The 25953-nt window shown below is 29.7% G+C and overlaps 11 protein-coding genes across 11 annotated transcripts; 5 read left to right on the top strand and 6 right to left on the bottom strand.

Moving 5' to 3' along the window:
- Positions 1-370: 370 nt before the first annotated feature.
- On the bottom strand, positions 371-3271 carry FG386_002695 (uncharacterized protein; the record flags this gene model as incomplete). The annotated part of the gene is made up of 1 exon (XM_067342144.1): positions 371-3271. The coding sequence occupies one exon, from the start codon at positions 3269-3271 to the stop codon at positions 371-373; it is 2901 nt and encodes a 966-aa protein (XP_067197749.1).
- A 576-nt stretch (positions 3272-3847) lies between these two features.
- FG386_002694 (bacterial type serine/tyrosine phosphatase) lies at positions 3848-5098 on the bottom strand (the record flags this gene model as incomplete). Its single annotated transcript, XM_067342143.1, has 1 exon — positions 3848-5098. The coding sequence occupies one exon, from the start codon at positions 5096-5098 to the stop codon at positions 3848-3850; it is 1251 nt and encodes a 416-aa protein (XP_067197748.1).
- Positions 5099-5802: 704 nt separating this feature from the next.
- FG386_002693 (RPR domain containing protein) lies at positions 5803-6783 on the top strand (the record flags this gene model as incomplete). The annotated part of the gene is made up of 1 exon (XM_067342142.1): positions 5803-6783. One exon carries the CDS (start codon positions 5803-5805, stop codon positions 6781-6783), a length of 981 nt encoding a protein of 326 aa, XP_067197747.1.
- Positions 6784-6835: 52 nt separating this feature from the next.
- FG386_002692 (uncharacterized protein) lies at positions 6836-7288 on the bottom strand (the record flags this gene model as incomplete). The annotated part of the gene is made up of 1 exon (XM_067342141.1): positions 6836-7288. One exon carries the CDS (start codon positions 7286-7288, stop codon positions 6836-6838), a length of 453 nt encoding a protein of 150 aa, XP_067197746.1.
- A 385-nt stretch (positions 7289-7673) lies between these two features.
- On the top strand, positions 7674-10313 carry FG386_002691 (uncharacterized protein; the record flags this gene model as incomplete). The annotated part of the gene is made up of 1 exon (XM_067342140.1): positions 7674-10313. The coding sequence occupies one exon, from the start codon at positions 7674-7676 to the stop codon at positions 10311-10313; it is 2640 nt and encodes an 879-aa protein (XP_067197745.1).
- Positions 10314-10747: 434 nt separating this feature from the next.
- On the top strand, positions 10748-13996 carry FG386_002690 (11x WD40 repeats containing protein of plant origin; the record flags this gene model as incomplete). The annotated part of the gene is made up of 1 exon (XM_067342139.1): positions 10748-13996. The coding sequence occupies one exon, from the start codon at positions 10748-10750 to the stop codon at positions 13994-13996; it is 3249 nt and encodes a 1082-aa protein (XP_067197744.1).
- Positions 13997-14680: 684 nt separating this feature from the next.
- FG386_002689 (uncharacterized protein) lies at positions 14681-15862 on the top strand (the record flags this gene model as incomplete). The annotated part of the gene is made up of 1 exon (XM_067342138.1): positions 14681-15862. One exon carries the CDS (start codon positions 14681-14683, stop codon positions 15860-15862), a length of 1182 nt encoding a protein of 393 aa, XP_067197743.1.
- Positions 15863-16015: 153 nt separating this feature from the next.
- FG386_002688 (uncharacterized protein) lies at positions 16016-16569 on the bottom strand (the record flags this gene model as incomplete). Its single annotated transcript, XM_067342137.1, has 2 exons — positions 16016-16303; positions 16444-16569. The coding sequence occupies 2 exons, from the start codon at positions 16567-16569 to the stop codon at positions 16016-16018; spliced, it is 414 nt and encodes a 137-aa protein (XP_067197742.1).
- A 442-nt stretch (positions 16570-17011) lies between these two features.
- FG386_002687 (uncharacterized protein) lies at positions 17012-19096 on the bottom strand (the record flags this gene model as incomplete). Its single annotated transcript, XM_067342136.1, has 1 exon — positions 17012-19096. The coding sequence occupies one exon, from the start codon at positions 19094-19096 to the stop codon at positions 17012-17014; it is 2085 nt and encodes a 694-aa protein (XP_067197741.1).
- Positions 19097-20012: 916 nt separating this feature from the next.
- FG386_002686 (uncharacterized protein) lies at positions 20013-23834 on the top strand (the record flags this gene model as incomplete). Its single annotated transcript, XM_067342135.1, has 1 exon — positions 20013-23834. One exon carries the CDS (start codon positions 20013-20015, stop codon positions 23832-23834), a length of 3822 nt encoding a protein of 1273 aa, XP_067197740.1.
- A 61-nt stretch (positions 23835-23895) lies between these two features.
- FG386_002684 (uncharacterized protein) lies at positions 23896-25506 on the bottom strand (the record flags this gene model as incomplete). Its single annotated transcript, XM_067342133.1, has 1 exon — positions 23896-25506. The coding sequence occupies one exon, from the start codon at positions 25504-25506 to the stop codon at positions 23896-23898; it is 1611 nt and encodes a 536-aa protein (XP_067197738.1).
- Positions 25507-25953: the final 447 nt, after the last annotated feature.

Raw genomic sequence — 25953 nt, 5'->3', positions numbered from 1 at the left:
ATTAGCAAGTATTTTCTTCTTTGGTATATTCTAACCGATTGCTTTATTTATTAGTTTCCTTTTTTTGTTTAAATCTTAAATTCCATCACATTCATAGCTGAGATTTACCCCATTATATTCCATTGTTTATTTACTTATATATGCAGGATTTCCCGCCCAAACATTTGTTGCGGCTTTTAATGAACAAGGCAAGTTTAAATGTGACATTCGCTTCAAAATATAGAGAAAAGAGTCAATTTTAAAGTCAATACAGAGGTTTAAAATATGTTTGGTGAATGTATGAATGGGTAAACTAGCACGGGACTACTTTGAAATTGACACTCTATATAAAAAGGAGACAAATTGTTGCTAGAGTGTAATTAGAAATTAATTAACCCTGAGGTTTTCTCATCCTACTTGAGCTTTGGATTGTTTGGGAGTCGTAAACACGAGCTGCAATATTCGCAGTAGCAGAACTTGTATCGAAAAAAGACCTCAAATGTAAAGGCTGATTGTTATTTATAACTGATTTACACCTGAGGTCATTGCAATTATCATTAGAAATGCTACTTGATTTTACAGGTACCGTTTTTACTGGTAATGTAGAACCTGTTTGTTGTAGTGAGAAACACGTATTTTGATCAAAAAATGTGCTTATAGTGTTGTTAACTATTTGATCATTGCAATGATCACAACCTGTTGCTAATTTTGAATTAAAATTCATTGAATACCTTTCAATTGTATTTAATATTGGATCGTAACCTGAATTCAGTGTGAGTGACATTGAATTTGAATACTTTTGCGATTCTTTAATATTGTTTTGTTCAATATCAATATAACTATTGTTATTGTCACTGGGTGTATTATTACCAGAGTTGTTTTTAGTTTTATTATTTTCTTGAAAGTAAGAGGAATCTGACGAAGATAACGTACTTGAATTTGAAGTTATGGTTATGTTTGATACTTCCAACAACAGTTGATTGCTATTATGCATGTTTTCCGATTGTAGCATAACATCATTATTCATTTCATTAATAGAAGAATAATCCGATATATTTTTTGAGTTTTCAATTGTAGTTGTTTTAGCTAATAATTTATCTTTAACATTGCTATCTAATTTATTTATAGACTTTGAAGCCATTAATTTCCTTATTTCTTTATCTTTTTTCTTCTTTTCTATAACTTGAAATTCATTAAATTCATATTTTATTAATCTAAAAAACATATCACATCTTTTAATTATTTCTATATTATCATTAGATGATAATTTTGAACTAGTATTGTTTGAAACAGGGCCTGATTGTGTTTCGCCTGTATATTTTTGTAGTTCTTTCAATTTGTTTATTATCTCATTTAATTGTTTTTTTATAACCTCGAGCTGTTTAGATGATTTATTTACAAATTTCTCCACAATCTCCAAATAAAGCTCGTTTGTGGTCTTTTCCGGTATTTGATCAACCTCAAACACTGGTATATCTAATTGATTATTAAAATCCATATATTTTGGTGGCTGTAAGTAATTAATATCAAGTGATTTAGAATGGTGGTAATTACTATTACACTTGTCAACGTTAACAGTATTGTCATCATTTTTAATTACGCTACTTTCGCCGACTGAAAATTGATTTATTTCTTTTTGAATAAATTCTATATTTTTTCCAAGCTCCTCAATATCTCTATAAACATCTGCTATATCAATTGGAGCTGCTTCTGAACAGGCTTGATATATAACATCAATATTTTGCCTTGTTTTATCAGAGTGATCATACAATATTTTTGATATATATTTTAATAAATTGCTTTTTGAATTATTAGATTTAACATTTTTCAATAATTCAATCGAGTGAAAACGAAAACCACAACTTTTTCCTCGACTTGTACCGTGATTTAAATAATTTCCTATTTTCAATATTAATTCAAGTATTTGTCTTAAAACACCTCCCTTCTCTAAACTTGAACGTATATGAACTGCTGCGTCCTCTAGTTTAATCAATCTTTCTAAACAACTTAAGTACTCTTCTTCAAATGTTTTCATGCTTAATACACATTGGGCTCTAGTTTTAAATCTGTTCAAGTTCAATATACTCTTTAAAAAATATTCAGAGCTTCTCAATGGTAAATTATCAACATTGTATTCGTCACTTATTGTATTCAGTAACTGAATCTCATCTGGAGTTGGATATAAATCAAGCAATATTTTCAATCTCTCCTTAGATACACCCTTTAAAAATGAATCTATCCCATATTTTAAACTATCCCTCGTATATCCAAGCATTTCTTTAATAGGAGATATATCTAATTCATTGTTATTGTCAAATAATTGCATTGCTTTTAAAGCTATTTCAATGTTCTGCGATCTTTTTGAATCTAAAACCATCTTGTATTTTTTTGATGAATTATTGCTGTTTAAGCTAGTGCATTCTATGTTTAATTTTCCCATTAACAAAGTCTTATTTTCAAAAAAGTGATCTAATATTGAATCAATATCAAACTTTAATTCATTATCACCCTCTTCAACCTGTGTTACTTGTAAATCAAAAATATTTTCCTTTTTCAAATTTTCACTTTTTGAAAGATGAATATCTTCCCATATGGTTCCAAATATCTTATTTGGTGGAATAACAGACCAATGAAGTCTCTTAGGCTCAAATCCTAGTGGCGGTGTTGGACCAAAATCCAATTCAGACACTTTAATCTTGCTATTATTTATATCAGAATCTGAACCAGTTGAATTACCAGCTAATCCAATGCAAGTTTTACCCCTAATAAGTGAAGGCTTCAATGGTGGGGGACCTTTCGGAGGAGCTCCTCTTTTCAATGTTGCTTTATTAGAAACTATGCTACTAATTTCTTCTGTTGTATCTATTTTTGCATCATTTGCTTTAGACTTCAATGGAGGTGGTGGTCCGGGTGGTCTTCCTTTAATTGAGTGATTCTTACTTTCAACTGAAGCCTTTGTTTTTTCTTGTTTTAAGTCTTCTTCAAGGCTAATTAATACGCCGTTATTTTTTTGAATCTTCGATAATTTATTTTGATTATCGTCGGTTTTCTGAGCTAATGAAGGTTTAATACCATTGTTATCACGATACAAGTTTTTTAGTTCAGGGTGCTGTTTAGCTAAAAGATCTTTAACCTTTTCTAGTTGAATTCCACTTGTTTTTATAGTCTCCAAAATTGCATCGTTACTTGGATTGAATTCTACTATTCTCAGCAATTTTGACAATATCTCCTCACTGCTCTCCTTATTCTCAAAACAAGAAGTACTAGATGAAGAAACATCATTATTTTTCATATTAATTTATTTTTGTACACTAATTTTAATTAATATTCCAAATATGATGTATTCCTTTTTAAATAAAGTCACTACATCTGAGTTATAGTCCCCTGCCTTCATTCACGTCACGCGATTAATTATTTGTATATAAAATCAACAAAAATATTATCTAATCCAAAAAATACAATTATATCAGACTATATTCAAATTTCAAATCTAAAAAACATATGTATAGATTGATTATACAATTGAATTAGATTATCTATTTCATTAATATTTTAATTTTTTCCAATTTTTTAGTTTTATTTGTCAGCGCCCAGTGTGGACAAGGTTTTATACCGGTTTTTTTTTTTTACCTAAATGAATTGTACATGCAAAACATATTAATACCGGTATATTAAAGATGTGCATGCATTTTTGTTTTACTTTAAATTAAATCAAATTATTTATTTGAATAAACTTGAGAAACAAAAAAAGTAACAGGACAAAATAGATTAATTAGGTGTAATCATTGATTGTTAAGTAGATATAATTATTTAACTAATTATTAAACTAAAGTTAATAGGCAAAATGGGACACAATAGTTTAATTTAGTTAATTATAAGGATTTTCAGTAAATTTATGGCGGAGACTAGCTCTCCATGATTCACCAAAATCGATTTTGTCTAAATACGAATCTATGGTTCCAAAATTTTGTGTTAGAATAGAAAAAAAATTTTTTATATATTCAGGTTTGCAATGTTTAATAGAATCGGGAAGTATGGCTGTCTGTGAATCAATCGAGTCTTTAATAGATAATGATCCTGCCTCTGATGCACAGTAATCACGTATAATATATTCGTCACTTATTCCAACTATTTTTAAAACTAACGCTACTATTACACTCACTCTATCTTTGCCCAAATTTCCATGTATAAGTATTGGTGGTTGAGAAACCGTTATTATTTTAAGTGCCCTAGAAACAGTGGTAGAATCAAATATGGCAAAATCAAAGTATATTTCACCAGTAGATTTTTCGCTGACATAGCTTTGAACGTACCAATTTTCTGCATATTTCTGTGAAATCAACTTTAACATATGATAAATATAATTATTGCATTTTTTTTCGTTTTTTTCTTTCCTTTTTTCAATTAGTAATTCATTATTCTTGGAATTGTTTTTATATTCACTTTTCTTATTTCTTTTCGTGCAATTTAAACAGTGAATAACATTTTTAAAAATATTTCCTGAATTTTCTTCAAGCTCATCTGATTCAACCTTTAATGGCTCTCTAAAATTTATTGAATTTAAAACAAATATATATTTTTGGTCACTTGAACTGAACAATAAATTATTATTAGAATTTCTGTTCATATCATCAGTTTTGTTTTTTATATATTCATCTATTTTATTGTTCTCAAATAAGGGATTGTAGTATTTCCATATAATTGATCTACTCAATGTTTCATCCTTTGTTAACTGAGATTCCTTAAAAATGACGAGTCCTCTTAAGTCAATGATTGTTTTTATTCCAAGTGTATCCTTAACAACGTGTTTCAATTTATCAGGTTCAAAACCACCTGGTCTGCCTCCTCTGTATAGTATATATCTCCTTAGTGATTCATTTTCAACAAATAATGAAACGTCTCTTATGTCTGGAATTACGTCCAACAATATTCTTTTTCTAAGCAATATATTTCCGTAGTGTTCATATCCATACTTCATATAGGTCTTTTCCTCCTGATTATCATATAAATCCAGGTATTTATTTATGAAGGACTGTAGATTGCTCTCATATGAAGCATCAAGTGATTCCTCTATTCTAATTAGTGGTTTTATATTGAATGGAACAGTTGAAAGGAACATTATTTAACTAAAAAAACAACACTTTCAAAAAATATATGTGTTGTTATGCCATAATCATTCTTGTTAATTATTACTCATTACACTCTACACTTAACTTTAAATCTTTTAATTCCCACTCAATTTATTTTTCCTAAAATACCTGCAAATATAATAGATTTACCGCCAAAAATTACCGCAAAGCATTTTATTGGGACAGTAGATTTTGATTAACCTTCATAATGTAATATTTGTACTTGAAGTTTACGATAAAAAATAATACCAATAGAACGAAAATTGGCATCTAAAAGCAATAAAGGAATGACAATATTTAAGATTTGGTAATAATTATTTGATGCTATTTTGAGATATGTGAGTTTAATTATTTATGCTCCCTATTTTTTGAATTTGAACTATTAATATGAATACCCTATTCAGGCGTTGCTTATATTACCTTTAACAGTGGAATTATAGGTGTCATAATAGGGTTATATAAATTTACTTGGTGAGAACTATATTTATCATAATGTGATTGATTCTGAAATACTTCTAACAATCATTTAAAACCAAGGGTCTCATACAAATAATGAGAAATCATTATAAATTTCTTTTATAATACTAATTTAATTAATTGTTTTAATTTGAAATTAACTCAATTCTTTTCATATTATTATCTTTTTTATGTTTAGGTGCAAGTAAAAAATGGTATTGTTACAGAAACAGTAATAATGTCTGAAAGTTTGGCCAATGTTTTTTTGGATTGGCTGAACAAGTCTCTGGAAGATCCTCTTTCTTGGGTATGGCAAGGAATAGATAAAGTAAAGGATATAAGTCATAGCTCTGACGAATTTACTGAAGTTTACAAAAAATATTTGATTAAGAATAAATATGATAATTATGAAATAACAAAATATGATTTCACATCTCCTATTGAAAGTTTATATAGGGACTTGAAATCTCAGGAAATGCCTATTCAAATTAAAGACCAATTTCAAACATTAATTAATGAACTGTCACTTAAAAGAAAAAATATATTGAATATAATGAAATTTGTTGTAGATTATTCTGATTTACATTCAGCCCATATGATCGAAATGTTGATTAAAGTATTTCCATTTTCAAATAACATAATTAAAAAATCGGTTATTTATTGTTTGTCAGATATACTCTATAATTCACATTCGTCAATATCCGGTGCCTGGAAACTTAGAAACTGCATGATGAATTTGTTTCCTTATTTAGTTTCGCATATTTCTTATCATTCGAGCATCGGAAACAGTTCCTATTCAGAATTAGTACAAGTTACGGAAAATATATTAAGAATATGGTTAGACTGGGATATTTTTCCAAAACCATATATCAAAGGTGTATTTTCAACATTGTATTTTGACAAAAAATACGAATTAAGAAGTGAGTCTAGCGGAAAAATATCAATTATATCAAAATCTCCAAAACTAGACGGGAAACTTTTGGAAAAAGAGATACTATCTATTATTTCAATTTGGCCGATCAGATCTAGAAAGCCAACTTTTAAATTTTGGTTTGAAATAAAAAATTTAATGAATACAAACTGTTTTAATGAACATAAGTTAAGACAAGACTGGATCATTAATAATGGAATTATTGTTCCTCCTATTATAACTCATGGTATATCTAACTTTCTCCACAGAATATCGTATTTAGAGGTTTTTGAGGATAATATTGACTAGAGCATATTGTGAATAGCTTTTCAACAAAACGGATTTATTAGCGATTGTACTTTCATATAACCATATCACAAAGATCGTCCGTTATTATTGCTTCTTCTGTCAAAATTCCTTCTTCTTCGCTTTCCATTGTTTCATCGTTAGTCTTTTGAACGTCATTACAAATTTTCCTTAGCCTACTGTTTCTTATTTTTTTATTCCTTCTAATGTTCCATATTATCTTTGCATTCTCCTTTGGAATTTTGTTCCTAACTAATGTAAAGAATATTCCCCCTGGTGTTTTCAATCTAGTGCTATCTTCGGTTGGATAGCCACCATTTTTTATTATACTCTTAGTTTCCCTCAATATACAATAAAGCAGCTCTCCAGGAAGAAAGAATACCAATCTTTCTAAAAGATAAATGTTTGGTTCTTTTAATTCCCTAACAAGCTTTGTAAATAGCTTTATTTTATCTACATCTTGTTCCTTCAAAAGCTTTAATCTTTTCAATATTCCGGATCCTTTCATGAAAAGTTAAAGCTTAGTAACAAATATGCGTCCTAACTGCTGTTTTGTTTTACTCTCTAAACTACATTTTGAATGAAGAAGCCTATAAAAATTAACTATTTTAGCTATCCAGGCTTGACCTTTTTCTTCCAAGTGTAAAGGTGGACATGTGGTGGCGGTACATTTTGTACTAAAAGCAAATGGCGCCTCTATGTTTGACAAATAGTCTTTGGTTATTATGGCAAAAGAACTGAAGCAAATGAACATAAATTGACATATTTATATTCTGATATATGAATCTGAAAACACTAAGTTTTTGCGGACTTTGGAATACAATTGCTTCCTTTTTTCTTATGTGTATTTTTTAAGCAGTATTTAATTGGATCTGTCTGAATATAGACAAAAAATGAGCAATAGCAAAGATGAAAATGATATACTTGATGAATATGAAGTTATACTTTCACATATAAACGATGTTTCTTTTCACATCTTTCAATTTCCTATGACTTCTAGTCACAATTGTCCGGAAAAAGTGTGGAAATCAGCATTTATAAGACCTGACGGAGGGTCATTTCAACTTTCATACTATTCAAATGATAATTCAGATGTTGATGTTGGTAACAGAAGTAACAATTCAGAAGACTTTAAATCTAATGTGTCTCAGGAAAGATCAGAATTTATTGAAAATAATTATCTATATACAATCAATAGCAAGTCATGTTTATCGTCGTCAAATTCATTGGTAATAGGATATTTCGATCATGAAAATAAAAAATTGTTTATAACACCAATTTCGACAGTGCAGCAATTTCGTCCAAATTTTTCTGTTGTTGATCAAAACAAAATACAAAGTACAAGTGTAGGGGTTGTTGAACGTTATTCTTGTGAAGCTTCTGGAAAAGACAAGGGAAACAGATCACTTGACAACTTAATACTTAATCATGGAAATACTCAGACAGGCCTTAAAAAATCTGGTCGCAATTCCGAATCAGATTCAATGTTTGGCAATAAGTATAGATTTTACACAACAGGTGTTGAAAATTGGATTAAAATACCTTGTATTCACCAAAATAACTCATATGAATCCAGAGAAGTGCTTAAAATACTGACTGATATAGAATTTGATGATTTTATTTCATGGAAGAACATTAACTTGAATTCAGAAGGCAGTAACTCATTTGTGAAACAACTTTATTCTAGATGCAATAACAGAAAAAGAATTCATTATTTTAACAACGACCAAATTAAATACCTCAAGATTTTATCTGGGATAGCGAGTGATGGCAACACTGAATTTAATCTCCCGTTCAGAGGGAACGGCCAAGTACTTCCTTCAACGAGAACTTCAGGTTTACCTAAAATATATACTGCTTATCAGTATCCACCTTCAAGTCCAACATCTAGTCTAGGTGGTTGTACAAGCTATAATTTTGGAAATATAGAGGATTCTGGTATGAATTCTATATTTAAAAATATACATGAAAGAAATGAGAATGTGGTGCCTTTTCATGGTATATCAGGTAAATTGCTTTCATATGATGACTGGTTGTTCTTAGGTCCAATATCAATTCAGGAACTACACAAAATGGATATAAGTGAGCAAGTACAGAGAATAACGTTGGTTTATCAAGTAATACCTTTTTACGGAATAAAATTGTTGCTTAAAAGAGTTTATTATGCTTCTAAACTGAACAACACTCCATATTCTGAAGTCAGCAATATTAAGTTGCAAGAGCCTAGTGCAGCAAGTTCAAATCATAAGTCTGTTTCAAGCTTCCCTTCTGATGATGAATTAATAGTTTTGATAAGAAAATATTGTGTATTGGTATCAGGGAACTGGGTTTATAGATCTGAATTGCTTTACAACGAGTATGAATCTTGTTGTAGAGATTTGATATTGGTACTTCTTCAAAGAGACGAAAATGCAGGTTTAAACAGAGAACCAATTAGAGTCGCTACTGATCTTCCACAAATTAAGGTAACTAATATGTTAAGAGAAGTTTCCGTTTATCGCTCAACTGCTTGGTATCCAAAGTTTCCAATAGACAGAAAATTTATTGAAGAGCATATAGAAGAGGCAACTTATTGGAAAAATTACTGGTTGGATAGGGAAAAACACGTAGTACAATATATTAGAGAGAACAGGGATACATCTACTTCAACACTAACATATTTAAATAATTCATCAGCAACTTTAACAAGTATAAGTAATTCGCAGCTTCAACTACTGCTAATATTTGCACTTAAAACATACGGAGCAATGAATTCATCAGAGTTATTGAATGTTTGTACATACCATCTGACTTTAATGTCAGTTGGAAATGCAGCTCTAACTACAGTGCCTAGTTCAATAGGTGGGCAATTTAACTCAAATACAGTAAGCGGTAGCAAAATTTCAGACTCTTCTCATAGTGCTGACCAAGGTTCTCTGACATATAGCAGAATTGGAGGTTCGCAAAATAAAGCAGGAGTGAAAAGTGGATTCAGCTCTAGCACTTCCTTTTCAGGAATCTATTCTACACAAAACTTCATTGCTCCCACTTTCTCGCCTTTTTCTTCAAGTTACATTAAACATAATATTAGGCAAATACAATATATCAACGTAAATTCAAACTTAGCAAACTCAGTTAAAATAAACATCGAAGACATTAAAAAATCATTAGAAAAAATTGCAATTAGTGTATTTGAAGATATTTGGGTACTTAAGTCCGTTGGTGATTCAAGATTTAACTCTATTAGAAGAATTGTAATTAATCATTTTAACCAAAACATCGTCGATAAAGAGGATGTTTTTACAATAACATCTTTCATAGACAGTATCAAACAAAATATCATCAACAATTGTAAATATGCCATTAGCAATAATGAGTTATGGTATGATTACTGCGGAGATAACAAGTCTTCCATGGACGATGAAGGCAAAAATACATCACAATTACTTCGTATACTTAACAATGTTCCTGAATTTATTTGGAGAAACATAATTCACGAGTTTGCTTTTCCTATTAATGAAACAGCAACTGTTTGGAAATTGAAAAGCAAGTGATAATTACATATCTTCTGAGTAAATAAGATTATTTGTTTTGTTCTTCTCTTATAGTTTAATTTTTCCGTTGTTTCTTTATATTATCGTTTTTATAGAGCTTATGATAAACAGTGTATGTTAATATATCTTGTCCTCAATTTGTGTTTAGTACAGAGCTCCGAAAGTTTTATGTTAAAAACATGAAGGCGCTTTCTATTAAGAATTTGAATAACATGGGACACAAATAAACTAGTATGCATATTTTACTGCTACTAAAAATTGCATTACGTGGCGCATGTAATTTATTTTTCGTTTGCCGGTGTATAATGGAACGTAGAAAGGCAAAGAAGTGGCGGTAACAAAGGTGAACAAATTATTCTAGTCGAGATTGATTATTTGAAAATAAAATTAAGGTTAGTTGTTTAGTTTGTAGTTGATGCCGGTGTAAAGGTAACATGGTAAAATCTTACTTAAGGTATGTCCCAGAGGCGTCTTATGGAGTCATTCTTACATCTGGTTTTCACAATGGTGTAAAATTACTTAAAAAGGAAGTGGATTTTGGGAAGGGATTTGGTAAAAAAAAATGCGGAGTAAGTATTTCTGGGGAAAGTATACTAATAATTGATTTGATAACAGGGATAGTTGAAAACACATTAAAAGTTGAGGTTTCAGGGAGGGTTTATTCGGGTGAAGGAATTCCATCAACAGTTCATTATGTAACATCAATTTGTGAGCATCCAAATAAAGCAGAAATAATTGCATCGGGTTACTCAGACGGTAGTGTTAGGATGTGGAATATAGTTACTGGCGCGATAATCCATGTTTTTCACGGCCATGGAAAGAATATAACTGCAATTAAATTTTGTAGAAGCGGAAACTACTTGTCTTGCGGCAGTTTTGATACGGAAGTTACACTCTGGGATACATTATCTGGCAAAGGTTTATATAGATTTTCCGGCCACTTGAATGAAATAACTGATATTGAGTATGTTCATAAACTAAAATTTTGGAATCAGGAAAAAAGTGAGTTTAGGAACAAGAATGTTATTTTAGAGGATACACCTCATTTATTAATTACTTCAAGCAAGGACTGTACTGTTAAGATATGGAATATACAAAGCCAAATTTGTTTGCAGACACTCATTAAGCAAAAAGGAGAGGTTTATAGCATATTGTTAAATCCGTTGTGTAATAGACTATATACTGCAGGTTCAAGTGGTGAAATATCTATTTATAGGTTAACCAGTCATGCAACGGGGCTTCCAGAGGGAGTCCTTTACCCTAACGACAGAGTTTCTGAGAGTTGCGAATATTTTAAAACCACCTCCGAAGACAAGACAAATCTGGCAACTTATTATGGTGGAATTCCAAGATTTCAAGGGAACAAATATTCAAAGGTAACTAAACTTATTCCCAAATGGTCAGATATGACAGAACTGGACAGACTTAGTGTTTATGATGATTTTCACGGAAATATATTTGCATTTACGAATTCAAATACAATAGAAGCATTTGCATATTTCAATTCCAAAAAAATTGGACAGAGAATCAAGAAAATGGTGAAAAGAAGGCTAAAAGATTCAAAGTTGGAACTAAATAGTGACAATAATGTTTTCGCTGGAAACTACGAGTTGTTTCCATTAAGTAAGGTTTTACTTACAGATGAAGATGAAATGGTAGGAACAAGACTCTTGGGAGTTGATTTTGATTCAATAAGCAATGCTCTTATTCTAGGGCTAGGAAACAATTCAATAAAGTATGCATCTTTTACTGAAGATTATTTAAACAGCATTCAAGAAAAATCAGATATCGACAAGAAAAGAACAAATTATAAAGAAACTACTATAGATGATGATACTGGTATTGATTTTGCATGCAGAGTAGTCAGGAGAATAGAAATCGAAGGGCATAGAGGAATACCAAGAGAAATATGTGTTTCTGACGACGAAAAGTTTATTGCTACATTTGGAGACGATTCAATAAAAGTATGGAATATGAAAGGCTTTAAATGTGTAAGAACAATTATAGCAGAGAATCCAGTTTGTGGTTTCATAATTCCGGGAAATGAATATACGATTTCAGGAACAAGACAAGGAAGCTTACAACTACACGATATTGTAAATTGTAAATTAATACAATCACTAGATAATATACACGATAATTCTCTACAGTCGATTGCTCTTTCACCAGACAATTCAACTTTTGTATCAGTTGCTCAAGATAAAAAGTTAAATTTATACTACTTTGGCATGAAAAAGATTCCAGCAGGGAAGAAAAAGACGGAGGATAAACTTTCAATTACTCTAAGTAAGACACTAGCCTTGTCGGAAGAGGGGCTGGCAATAAAATATACCCATGATGGGAAGTACATTATAGTTTCACTGCTTGATAACACAATAATGGTTTTATATTCAGATACACTAAAACAGTTTTTGGTTTTATACGGCCATTCATTACCAGTTTCATGTTTAGATGTGTCACATGACAATACAATATTAGCTTCTGGAAGTGCAGATAAAACTATAAAAATTTGGGGCTTGGATTTTGGTAATATACAAAGGTCCTTTCATGCCCATACAGAATGTGTAACTCATGTTAAGTTTCTAAGAGAGACGCATTATTTAGTAAGTACTGCAAGAGATGGCTCATTAAAAATATGGGACTTAGATAAGGGAGAATTGATAACGATATTACATCAAAAGTCAACATACGGTCAAGTACCCATAGTTAGTTTGGCACTTTCGTATGATGGTGATAGAATAATATGCGGATTTTTAGATAGAAGTTTAAGAGTGTGGTTCAGAACAGATCAACAGTTATTTTTAGAAGAAGAGAGAGAAAAAGAACAAGAAGAACATATTGAAAGAGAAATATTACAAGGGAACACAAATGATTATATAGAAAATGCAGGTTCAATCTCAACTATGTTACGTCCAACTCGTAAAACATTTGAAACATTAAAATCCACAGAAAAGCTTATGGAGGTTATTGATATTGCATATAATTATTATGTTGAATTGGTAAAACACAGATGTTTTATTATGAACAAGACTGATACCAAAAATAACGAAATTCAACCTCCAAATGCACCACTAGAAATCGGAGAATTATCTATTCAAGAATACATATTATCATTTATCCAAAGAATATCATATAATTATCTCACGGAAGTTGTTTGGTCGCTTCCTTTATTATATGCAGAAAAATTGCTTGTTCTTACTGAATACGTACTGAAAGTGATGTATAATCAATCAGTTATCATTTCGAGCACTGAAACAAAGGATCACAATAAAGAGTATAGAAACCTATTATTCAGCGGATTGGAACCACTAACCAGAATAGTTCTTTCTCTCGTCCAGACTCATTTTCTACACTGGGTATCATCAATCAACACTGTATCTCCGATCATTGATAAAAATAATGATTCATTCAGTTATTCTAATGATTGGTCAAAAACTGCTGATCCAAGAAATGAAAGGTTAGCTCAATACAATATACGTTCTATATTATTTAATTTAAGAAATTATATCCATTTCTTGCTTAAAAATCAAATGGATATTGTATCTATTAACAACGGCATTCTCAAAGTTATCGAACACGATTGTGCTTCAAATAATATAATGAAGGAGTTGTCTTTTAATGACACAAATGAGAAAGTTAGAAATAAGCAAACAAAAAAAAGACGTATCCAAGGTATTAGATGACAAGCTTATATACTTTGTGTCTTTGTTTATTTTCTTTTTATTGTATCTAATTATTACTTTTTTTGGTAAGGGAATAAATATTTTCTGAATTTATAGTATTTACTTGCTAGTCAAATTTTTATCATTGCATGCAATAATTATGATTAATTGTCCACATGAGATGACTAAATGCATTTAATAATTTAGATTAGTTCATATAAGTGCTGAAAACCAAATTGACGTCTTATATTTTGATGAATATATACTAGGAGTTTATTGAAGGCTAAATCAAGGATATTAAAAGCATTGTAGTTATATCTAGGCGTTGATTTCAGTAAAGGTTGCAAACGCATTTAAAGTAATAAAGTGGAAAATTGTTAGGGTTGAGGTATAAATGATTCATCATTTCACAGAAGCAGATTAGAGAGTGGATTGAATTTAACGAGCATACTTTATTCCTACTTCATTTGTTTGTCAGAGTACAAATTATTCGTTGGTTATTCTGCACAAATAACGTAAAAAGTGACATTAAACAAAGGCGGGCAGTGCCAAAATAGGTGGTTTGTGGAGTTGGAAAGAATCAAATTATATATATAATTTTTGTAATATTATAAAACAAAAATAAGGAAAAGAAGGAGGAGTATAAGAAAAGGTCGGGTTTTAAAGCCTGCAAGAAATAGATCTTCGTATTCAAATGAATCCAGTATGAAATTTTACAGATTAAAAGAGGCATCTGCGTTATTTTTATATGGGTTTGTTTCTATATTATTGGTTTTCTTAAATAAGCATATATTTCTTGGACCATCTAGTTATCCTTCATTTACAACATGGATTCAGCAAGTTTGTGGTTTAATATCTTATATATTTGTTTATAAATTAAGTAGCATTATATTGGGTGGCGACAAGCTGTTTTCAAAACCAACAATAGAATATAAGAAGATCAAGGCTTGTATGTGCATGTCAGGATCATGTACTATGTTTATTTTACTGTCAAACCTCTGTTTGAAGTATATTCCTATATCCTCATATGCAATTTCAAGGTCGTCAACGTTATTATTTAATGTAATACTTTCAATATTGATTTTAAAACAAAAAATAAGCTGGAAATGTATGTTTGGTTGCTTAGTTGTCATTGTAGGTTTTGTTATAGGATCTTTTGATTCATCTTCACTAAATATTTATGGAATATTGGCTGGGGTCTTGTCTTCATTATTCCAATCTATTTACACCATACAAATAAAAAGCGTAACTATAAAAATGGAAAATGACGAATTTTTGATATATTGGTACAATGTACTCATAACATCAGTATTAGCTTTAATTCCTGTCTTTTTATCAGGTGAGTACATTGCGTTTATTGAATTTTATAAATTGGATGTAAATGGATTGTTTAATGTTCTGGGTCCCATACTTTTAAGTGGGGTTTTAAATTTTTTACTTGGAATTATCACAAATTGGTGCATTAAAACAACATCGCCTATTGCATACAGTTTGACAGGATACGTTAAATCGTGCTTACAAACAGTTTTTGGAATACTTTTAAATAATGAAACGTTTTATATTAATACAATAATTGGACTTTTATTGACAGTGGGTGGTTCAGTGATTTATACATTTGCAAATCTTGTTTCCAGAAAAAACAATGATCAACAAAACTCCCATAAAGAAGATGTGAAAGTGTATGATGTAGTTGAAAATGACGATATTGAAATAAATAGTAGTGAGAAAAAAATAGATTCTTACATTATCCAACACGTTCCTGACAATTTGGAGAATATAAAGAAGCTCATAAATAACTGTAGATTGCAGGTTTGCATAAGCAATAACAAAAATATTAGTCAAAATGTTATAGTCGATAAAAATCAAATAAAATTGGCAGTAACTTAGTATTATTAGGTGATTCTAAAGTGAATTTAGTTCAGTGGTTGACTAAAACAATGATTGAGGAGCTTAAGGGCCTTAATATTTATAGTGTAAAAGAAAGTTTTACATGAGCAAATAAATTAACTTACAACTATATAATGTGTTTTAATATAATGTTTATTCTCTCTTAAACCACCTATTTAAAATTTCATTATATTTACGATACGTGGATGATTTACCTAGTTTAAATCTACACATGTTTTCTATTTTACACAAAACTAGAATTAATTCTCGCTTTGATTTTGCACTAATTATGCTATTTTTGTATCTTTGTATTCCTTTACTGTAGGTATCGCCAATATTTGTATATTTACATTGGTCTGGAATGTTCATCATAAAGTTTTTCATTGAGTTCAATTTTTTCTCATCAGGATTTTCTTCCATTGATGAAATTGTTGTGTACAACTAAAAATTTATTTGATAAAATAAACAATATTATGAATTAACAAATATAACTATTATTACAGTGTTTGTTTAATTTACTTTTATTTTTAAAGTTCAATTAACGCACTCTTTATTTCTGTAATAATATATATTTAACTTACTAGCATCCATTGTGCACTGCACGAATTCTTTGGATTATTGTCCAATGGGTCAAAATAGTCGGGATTAAATTTTGTTTTTTCGCTCAAAAAAAATTTTTTCTTTAAAAGAGTCTTTATATAATACATATTCAAACCGAAAACTTTTGGTTCGTTCTCTAATTCTCCTATTTGTCCAATTTTGTTATTTCGCCAATACACCTACACATGACTAGAAATAAAACCTAAGCTTGGCGCCAACAAGCCTAAATAATCACGCTAGACTGGAATTGAAAATAAAAGATTAAGGTTATTTAAAAACAAATATAGAAAGTGTATTGTATAAAAGTTATAACGGGCTAGTATTATTGTGAAACAACTACATTTTTTGTATTTCTCCGTGATTCAGTAGTGATTTGGGATTTTTTTTGTGATAATTATAATTACCAGCGTGTAACTTAAATTTATATATTTATATAACGAGTGGCCTTAAAAACGGGAAGCAAGCAACAGCTATTGTGTGTGACTGTAATTGAGATATAACTTTGAGAGAGACTTTATGGCTATTTGAAGTCAAGTGGTTTATATGAATTCAGATTTTTTTTTTAATATCACAAACGTTTGGTGAATTTCTCACGAGTATTTCAAAGTCATTCTTATTCACAACCCATGCAACTAGTACAGTAATATCATCCTCTTTGCCTCCAGAAAATGATTGGTTGTGAACTAATGAGTTTTTGTCCCCACTATAGAACTTTTTAGCTTGGTTTGAAAAAGGGGTTTTTGTATAAGGGTCAAGGGATTTATGGTAGGCGGACAAAGCAAATGCCTTTGAAATAAGCATAGGTGATGTAGCGTGATTTAAATTACTGTAAAACAATTTTGATTCTATGGGTGAGTGTGATAGTCCAGCGATACTAGTTATCTCAAAGTCAAACAGATTGTCAAACAAACCGTCTGTCCCAATGATAATCATATCTCCTTCTTTGACTTTAATATCTAAGAGTTGTGATAATTCCGGATCGTCGCAGGCAAAGTTTTGACTATCAAAGTCATTATTTTTGCTGTCTAACTCAAAGTTAGCTTTTCTGTCCTTTTCAATGGAGGCTAATTTTACAATATCACTATAACCTTTTTCAATGAGTTCAGGCCACTCTTTTTCATTAGGAAGAGTGGCAAATTGATACGGACAGTTAAATTCGTGTTGCATCTCTTTAACCCTTCTCACTATTTCCATTTTCCCAGTATCAAACTGAAGCCTTCTAAGTACCAGAGCACCACTATCGCCCATATTTGCAAATCCCAAAGTACCGGTAATGTGATCAAAACATGATACAAGAGCAGTACTTGCTCCGTGTATTCCGCTGTCAACACAAGCTTTAAGGCCATCTATAAGTGATTTCTTGGCCAATATGGACGGATTTTCACAATTGTTATTGTCAGAAATGTTTTTCTTAATATAATTTAGTGAATTCATCATTAATCTATTTGAAAAGTTTTTTGCACTTTTACCAGATAAATCCTCCCATTCACCAACTCCATCCGCTACTCCCATTGATTGGACGTTTTCAGCCACAAACCAGCCGTCCTCACCACCGCTATTTCTTTTGTCATTTCTCGGAAGATAGTATGCTCCCATCCACAGCCTTAAGTTACTTTCACTTTTTCCTACATTACCCCCTGAGATATTATAGAGATTGTATTTATCCATAAATTTTTGTTTAATCTTGTAAAAATCGCAATCGCAGTTGTTCATTTTGCCATCTGAAAAGTGATAATCTTTGTTTGTTTCATTGTTATAATTTGAATTCGTATTTTTTACAAGATCGGTGCCATCGTTTTTCCTGTTACTGCTATTATGATTATGTTCATTTATAATCATTTTCAGAAATAAACTTTGTGGGACCTTAAAATCACCGTTTTTGTCAAGTATCAATTTCGCTCTGTTATATCCGTTTAAATTACTAGTGACGTTTAAAGAACCACTTTCCAGTATTTGTATTATCATTTGTTTAGGAATGCACTGGAAGTCTTGCTCTAGTTTTCTAAGTTTATAAACTGCTTCTTGAATGCTCTTACATCCTTTTTCATGTTTGTTATTATTGATTATCCCAGAAAAAACTAAATTTGATATACTTTTGGAGTCACTAATATCACTTCCCCAGTCAGAAAATGGAACTGACAACTTTGATTTTTTCCAGTATTCCAAATATTTCTCCAGTATTCTTCTCTCATAGTAGTCGCAAGGAACTCCTTTAATGTTAGGTATTGGGTTGTCCCAAGACCCTATCTCTTCTCTTATACTTATTAATTTGCTATTGTAGTCAATAAATGGGTCTGTTATTTCATCATCAGAAGATAATTTTATTTCCTCATCTTCCACTGAGTTACTTAACTTAGTACATATATTGTGCCTTTTGTGTATATCAACACTGTCAAATAAAACCCCAGTTTTCAATCTCGATAGACTTATTCTGGACCTTTCTATTTTTTTTCTTTTTCTGTCAAGGATGTTTATTATCGGCAATATATTCTTATTTTTAATGCCGTTTCTTCCGTCTATGTTTGGACCATTCTGACTTATCTCGCCATTATATATATTCAAAAGTATACTTATCCCTAGCAAACACTCATTTGACTGAATATATCTACTTATACCTTCGTTAGTTGTTAGCATTCTTCTTTTTTCATCTACCTGCTACGACATTATAACTGTAAATTAACTTATTTATTGACTCCAGTTTGCTAATTAATATTTCTGTATTATTATTGTTATTAATATTTTTAAAAATTTTTTTTCGGTCCAGGCCTAAACTTCTAGATTATTGCAGACAGGACACATGCATTATTTATTTTTATGAGCATAATAGAATTTTTACGCATGTAATTTTCAATATTATATATAGGGATGATAAGCGAATTTTGATTATTTTTTTTTGATTTAATAATTGTAATTTGTGTAGTTTCTTATCAATTATTTAAAGTTTAATCACAATATACGCTGTTTTTAAATAATGAATTATCTTTTTTCATTTGAACTACATGTATTGCATTTTTTAAATCTTAAAATACGGAACAATCGCTAAAAATGCTCTGAAAATAAAGAAATATAGATCAAGACAAAGCGATTCCTATATGATTGTCTGACACCATTTAAAAGTTATGTTTGGGTCGGCATATCAATAGTTAAAATATGCTGTGTCATGAGTGCTTTTTAACACATAAACAGGACTGAGCAGTGCTAAGCTACTTGTTAGTGCAGAAAATGAGAATTATCTTAAGAAATACGGAGTGTGTGACTTAAAAAGGCAAATCCACGTGTTAGTTATTGACATATTTTTGTAATAATAGATTTGCTTTGTCAGACAAGTGTTGATTCTTTACCTTGCAAATAACTTGCCTGTTTAGGCGGCAATATAATGTTGTGACATTGCATTAAAGAATTTGCTGAATAACAGTAATGTAATATAACTTGTAAAATTAATTGATAGGGTTCTGGATAAACACATTAACCTTATAACACTGATTAGGGGTGATTTACACTTTCGTTAGAGTTTAATTTTATTACGTGGTTACCGTCATTATAATGATAAATGTGTGTTTTTTTGAAATTGATATTTTTGTTATTATTACTAAAACAATCATATGCAGGTGGTAAATTTAAAACTTGCAAAGAAAATGTGTTTTGCAAGAGATATAAAAAGTACACTGAGTACTTAATTTACAAATACAAGAGTAAAGAAAATGAGAAATTGTCAATTTGGTCAATAGACGATAGTTCAATATTGTATTTCGAGAATTGCAATGGATTAATACATAATGAGAACTGTTCAACTATATCATTTAGATTGTATAACACATATAACAAAGAAATACCACCTCTAAAGTGTGAGATTTTTATTTATAGTATAGGTATATTCAGAATTCAGATAGACGAGACAAAACCTTATTACGGGTTTAAGAGATATAGAGTAGGTAGGGATGTTATTTTCGGAAACAAACAAACAGAAAAGTACCTAATAAAGGAGAACAATACCATTATTACGAGTGGTGAAGCTCACGACGACAGTTTCGGAGATAATGCTTTCAAACTGATGAAAAAGGAATCTATTAGAGATAATTTGAGTGATTATTCTAAAATAATAAGATATAGTGATAAGCTGGTGTTTTCCATCTCTAAGTTGGAGGATATAGATACTTTGTACAATTATAATAAGCGTAAGTGTGAATTTAGGATCGAGATTGGTTACAAACCCTTTACAATAAAAAGCTACTATTGCAATATTAAAATATTATCAATAAACGGGAATAAATTGTTTAATTTTGAAAGGAGTGGAAGGATCTATAACTTATACAACAAACAAAATAAGCACAGTAATAGTATGAAAAGTTTATACAATAGTTTCTTGAAGAATAACACTCCTGATTTTGGAGTTAAAGAGAAAAAGAATACTGAACATAGGTCTTTTTTGCGTTATTTAGGAGTCTTAGTGGCATATTGTATAAGAAATCTGAAGAATGCGTTAAAATATGCATTTAAATTTCATATAAACGACCATCTATATTCTGCTATAGATATAAGAGACGTTATAGATGCAGCAGATATATATCCAAAAAAACTATGGGCTGAAATTTATGACAAATTCATTGATTTTAAATACAATGGTCCAACTTCTGTCGGATTGGATATTCAAATATACAACTCGAGAGACATGTATGGTTTTTCTGAAAAAACATGTTCATTAAAATTAGAGATTTTTGAAGAACCATATAGATTTTACAATGTTGATTCCTATAAATATAAATTAAATACTACAGACCCAATGTACGGTTCAATTCCATTGTTAATATCTTTGATTGACGTAAGTGATGATTCTGGTCTTTTAAATATGAAGAATAAAAGTAATAACGAAGTAATGTATTCATCAGTAATGTGGTCAAATCCTTCTGATACATATGTTAAATTGAGTAAAAAGAAGGACGTTGATAGCATTGATTATATAGATTCATGGTGGGTATCTGAGACAGGTATTATAGATTTGTCAATATTTATATCAAATGATATAGAAAGACACTATTATCTATTAAACACAATAACAGGGTTTCCGTTATTTGCACCGAGACTTTCATTTGGTTTTCACTACAGTAAATGGGAAGAAACAAATGAATCAAGAGTATTAGAAATAGATAGTTTTTTAAGAAGGAATAAAATACCGTTTGATTCAATTTGGTTGGACATTGAGTATACAAAAAATAAGAGTTACCTTGTTGTGGATGAATCAAAGTTTCCAAATATAGATAATTTAATTGATAGGTTAAGTTTGGATGATAAGTATCTAGTGTTCATTTCAGATCCTCATATTAGCGTTGAAGGCAAGTATATATACCCTTTTTTTGAAAAACTAAAATATTGTCACAAAAAATACATAAAATACAGTTTAAATTACAAGAATGTAATATACTATTACTTCAAGAATAATATATTTAATTTCAAGTACATTTATGTGAGAAAATGTGGCAAATATAAGTTAATTACTAAAATACACCATACAATATTAAGAACAGTATCTATTAAATCCCCGTGGATACAAGTACCTAATTTAATTCCAGAAAAAGATAGAGAAATTGATTATGCGAAGAACGACTTTGTAGGACTTTGTTGGCCTGGTAAATCAAAGTACTTGGACATTTTTTCTCCAGTAGTTCAAAGTTATTATTCAAATTACTACAGTAAATTGTTCAAAAACCACACAAATGTGGGTTATTGGCTTGACATGAACGAACCAACTGTATTTAACTTACCAGAACAAACATTGCCAAAGCAAACTATCTATAGTTATTACAACTTAGAGGAAAGGGAAGTACACTCACTTTACTCATTTTATAACGTTAAATCCGTGTTTGACGGCTTATTAAATAAATTTAAGACTAAAAGAAGACCGTTTATATTAACTAGATCATTTTGGTTCGGATCAAGTAGATACTCTTTTATATGGACTGGCGATTCTGAATCTAATTGGAATCATTATTATTCAACAATAAGAATTAACGTTAAAAACGCGATGTGTGGCTTTTCACTCACGGGATCTGATGTAGGTGGTTACGAGGGAAATCCTGATGAAAAGTTATATATCAGATGGCACCAATTAGGAATTTGGTTTCCATTTTACAGGGAACACTCATCAATTAATTCCTTAAGCAGAGAATTTTTTTTTAATATAAACTTATTATCTAACATAATAAGCAAATATGTTAGTTTAAGATATAAACTTATTCCTTATTGGTATACTCTATCCGCATATTACTCATTTTACGGTATACCTATGATTAAACCGTTGTTCTGGTTAAATCCGAGTGATATAAGACTGAGATCAATAGAAAGCAGTTTTATTGTTGGTGATTCATTTATGATTAACATGTTACTTAGAAATGGTTATACAACAATTCATTTTTATCCTTTTACACTTAATTTTAAGTATATGAATCACTACTTTAAGTATAGGGATAAATTATGTAACATTTGGTACGATTTTCATTCAAAAAATGTGTTCTTGGATAATAACAAACAGTTATTTAATGGCTCGGTACTGGAATTGACTCCAGACTTGGTTAAAGGTGGTAGTATAATTCCAATTTCATACAATAACTATACAAATATCAGTTATTCAAGCAATTACCAGCTAAGTAGTCCACTTGGAATTAAAGTGTATTTAAAAGGAAGAGTTTTAAACAGTTATTTATTCAAATATTTAACTATTAATAGCAATATTTGTTACACCTTAGGCAACAATAATACCAATAGTAATGATAGTTTATACAATAACTACATTATTGATCCAATTTCACTGCATTCGGAGGGGAGTATATATTTAGATGACGGAATTACCTATTCGTATTTAAGCAAAAGCGAATACATTTTTGATGATATTATATTTAAGGTTAATTTTACTGGAAATAATGATAAATACAACTGCGACAATTTTTACTCGGTATTCAAATATGATGATTTATTATATTCTCTGAACTTAAAACAACAAAGTAGGCTATTTAATTACTTTCAAAATAACTTTGAGTATAACATATTTTTGAAACCTAAAAAAGTAAGCTTCAATCACTCAAATAATGTTTTGAACATAGATATTAGTGAAAGTTATAAGAATAAGAATGATAAATTTCGAATACCAAACATAAATAAGAATATTGAGTATATCGAAATAATAGGATTTCCAATAAAGCCTAGAGAAATATATGCACAAATTAATAACAAAATGATATTCTTAACGTATGAATTAAAGCAAGTAGAGTTTAATTATATACATAAATACGTCGGTAAATTATATTCGATAGAGATATACATTAAAGAAAAACTAATTAGTTTTGGTAGTTATAACTGGGTTATTAAAATATTTATATAATTATTGTAATTAATTAGAAAATAAAATTAAGGCTAGTTGTTGAATTATAGTAAGTTTTAAATTATCCATCTTGTGTTGCTGATTTTTTGAAATATAAATTAGGATGATTTCCTATTCCCTCAGTATCTGAATTCGGATTCATAGCTTTAAATAATTCAATGCATGATAGTTGAAAATGACCCGATCTACTCAAATTCGAGATATTTTGTATTTTATCACTGCTTATATTATCACCATAGTAAGCTTTTAGCATCTTTTGTAGTGGAATCAAATCAAATGTCTTAAACGGACATCCGTGGTTTTGACCATTACCAGGTAGTGGGAGGCCATTGATAATTTTATTACATGGGTATGGTGAATAGTTACTTCTCTTACCCTCCTGACCATATGCATGACGTATGTTGTATTTAATTTCTTTATCAAATGAATTTGAATCAGTCCAAAGTGACTTCCAAAGTGTTAATTGGTCTTCCAATTTCATCCCACAACCCTTCAGAAAAAGCCAAAGTTGTAAACGACTCCAATGCTTAAGATGACGATCCTTTCTTAGACTCTCGTATAAATGACGCATACATAAAGGAAATGACTTAATATAAATGCTTTCAATATTGAAAATATCAAGTTTTATATTATTAGAATTATTTGAATAATTGTTATTTTTATTGTTGCTACCCATAATTGGTGTTAGGAAATTTCCACCAAATTCGGTTGTAATTAAGAATCTATCAATTTCTTTAATCAATGATGATATTCTCTGATCTGAAAAAATAGTCTTCTCTATAATTATCTCATTCTCTTTCAAATAAATGAATGAATTTAACAGTTCCTTTTTATATTTGTAGTAAAGTAAATTTTCTATTTCAGTATAAGGTACGTAACATATACCATTGTTTATGTAATATTTTCTATTTTTAATGAATCTATATCCGTCCGGCCAAAATGGTAGTTTAATTAACCTGGTTATTAAATGACTGTTTGGTATTGTACTTATTGCATTTTCCCATATTTTACTATAGTTAATATCATTTTTTGCATCTTCCAATTTTAATATAGGGTAACTAGAACCACTTTTTTTTAGTAATTTTTCTATAATAATTGGTTTTATATTCTTAATATCTTCCCTTTTATTATTAAATAAATTAATGTTTATTATTGTTGATAATTTATATATCAAAAATCTAACTTCCTGTTCTATAAACCAATCTTGTTTTTCTTTATTGTTTATAAAACATAATTTTAATAAAAAATGGCTTAATAAATCCTTATTGTAGACGGATTCTAATTTCTCAGGATTGATTTTATTGACTGATTTTAGTGAATCGTACAATTTAAAGCCTTTATCTGACAATAGTTTCTCAAATAAAGTTCTATTTGTTGCATCCGTTAATGTTCTACTATTATCTTCCATTCTACATCTTGAATCTATAAAACTGAGGATAGAAAGTCTATCTGTTACGTACTCTCTAAATAAATTAATGCTTATTGAATTCAAATTTAACGAAAACAGAGAGTCGTTATCATACATTGATAATACATAACTGCACTCTTGAAATATATGTTCATTGTATAGTGAATTTTGTTCATATTCAAGTGGTTTTTTGCTTTTTTGATACTTAAAATTGCTATATTGTGTATCAAGAGAGTTTTTCTTTAGATGAAATCCAAGCAACATCTCTAGTTTATTTGTTAATCTTAGCCTTTATACTTGTATTTTGCATGTAATTTACGAAAACAGGCAACAGAAAAAAAATATAGATAAATATTTACATAAACGGATGTGTATTTAAACAAATTCACTGAGTTTAATCTCAAGTTACCAAAAATAAAAAAGTCAAATATCTATTATTTACCTCTTTTCTGTTGAGTGACGCAAAAATATATTTTCTTATGAAAATAACTTCAAACAAAAAACCCCACGTACTATGGCGCCAGTTATTTAATTATATTATTCTAAGTGTTTTGCTTTTACCCTTCAAATAGAGAATGCATTAATAATATAAAGAGTTGATATTGTTTACTAATACAAATAATATAGTTTTAGTAATTCTCAAATTTTATGATCGTTATTCTTTCCAACTCATAGGAGTAAATTGTGAATTTTTAGAATACACATTTATAT

This window comes from Cryptosporidium ryanae (assembly GCF_009792415.1).
Source record: "Cryptosporidium ryanae isolate 45019 chromosome Unknown contig_5, whole genome shotgun sequence".
NCBI lineage: Eukaryota > Apicomplexa > Conoidasida > Eucoccidiorida > Cryptosporidiidae > Cryptosporidium > Cryptosporidium ryanae.
The sequence above is the reverse complement of the archived record's forward strand: the minus strand, read 5'-3'. Positions and strand labels throughout refer to the sequence as shown.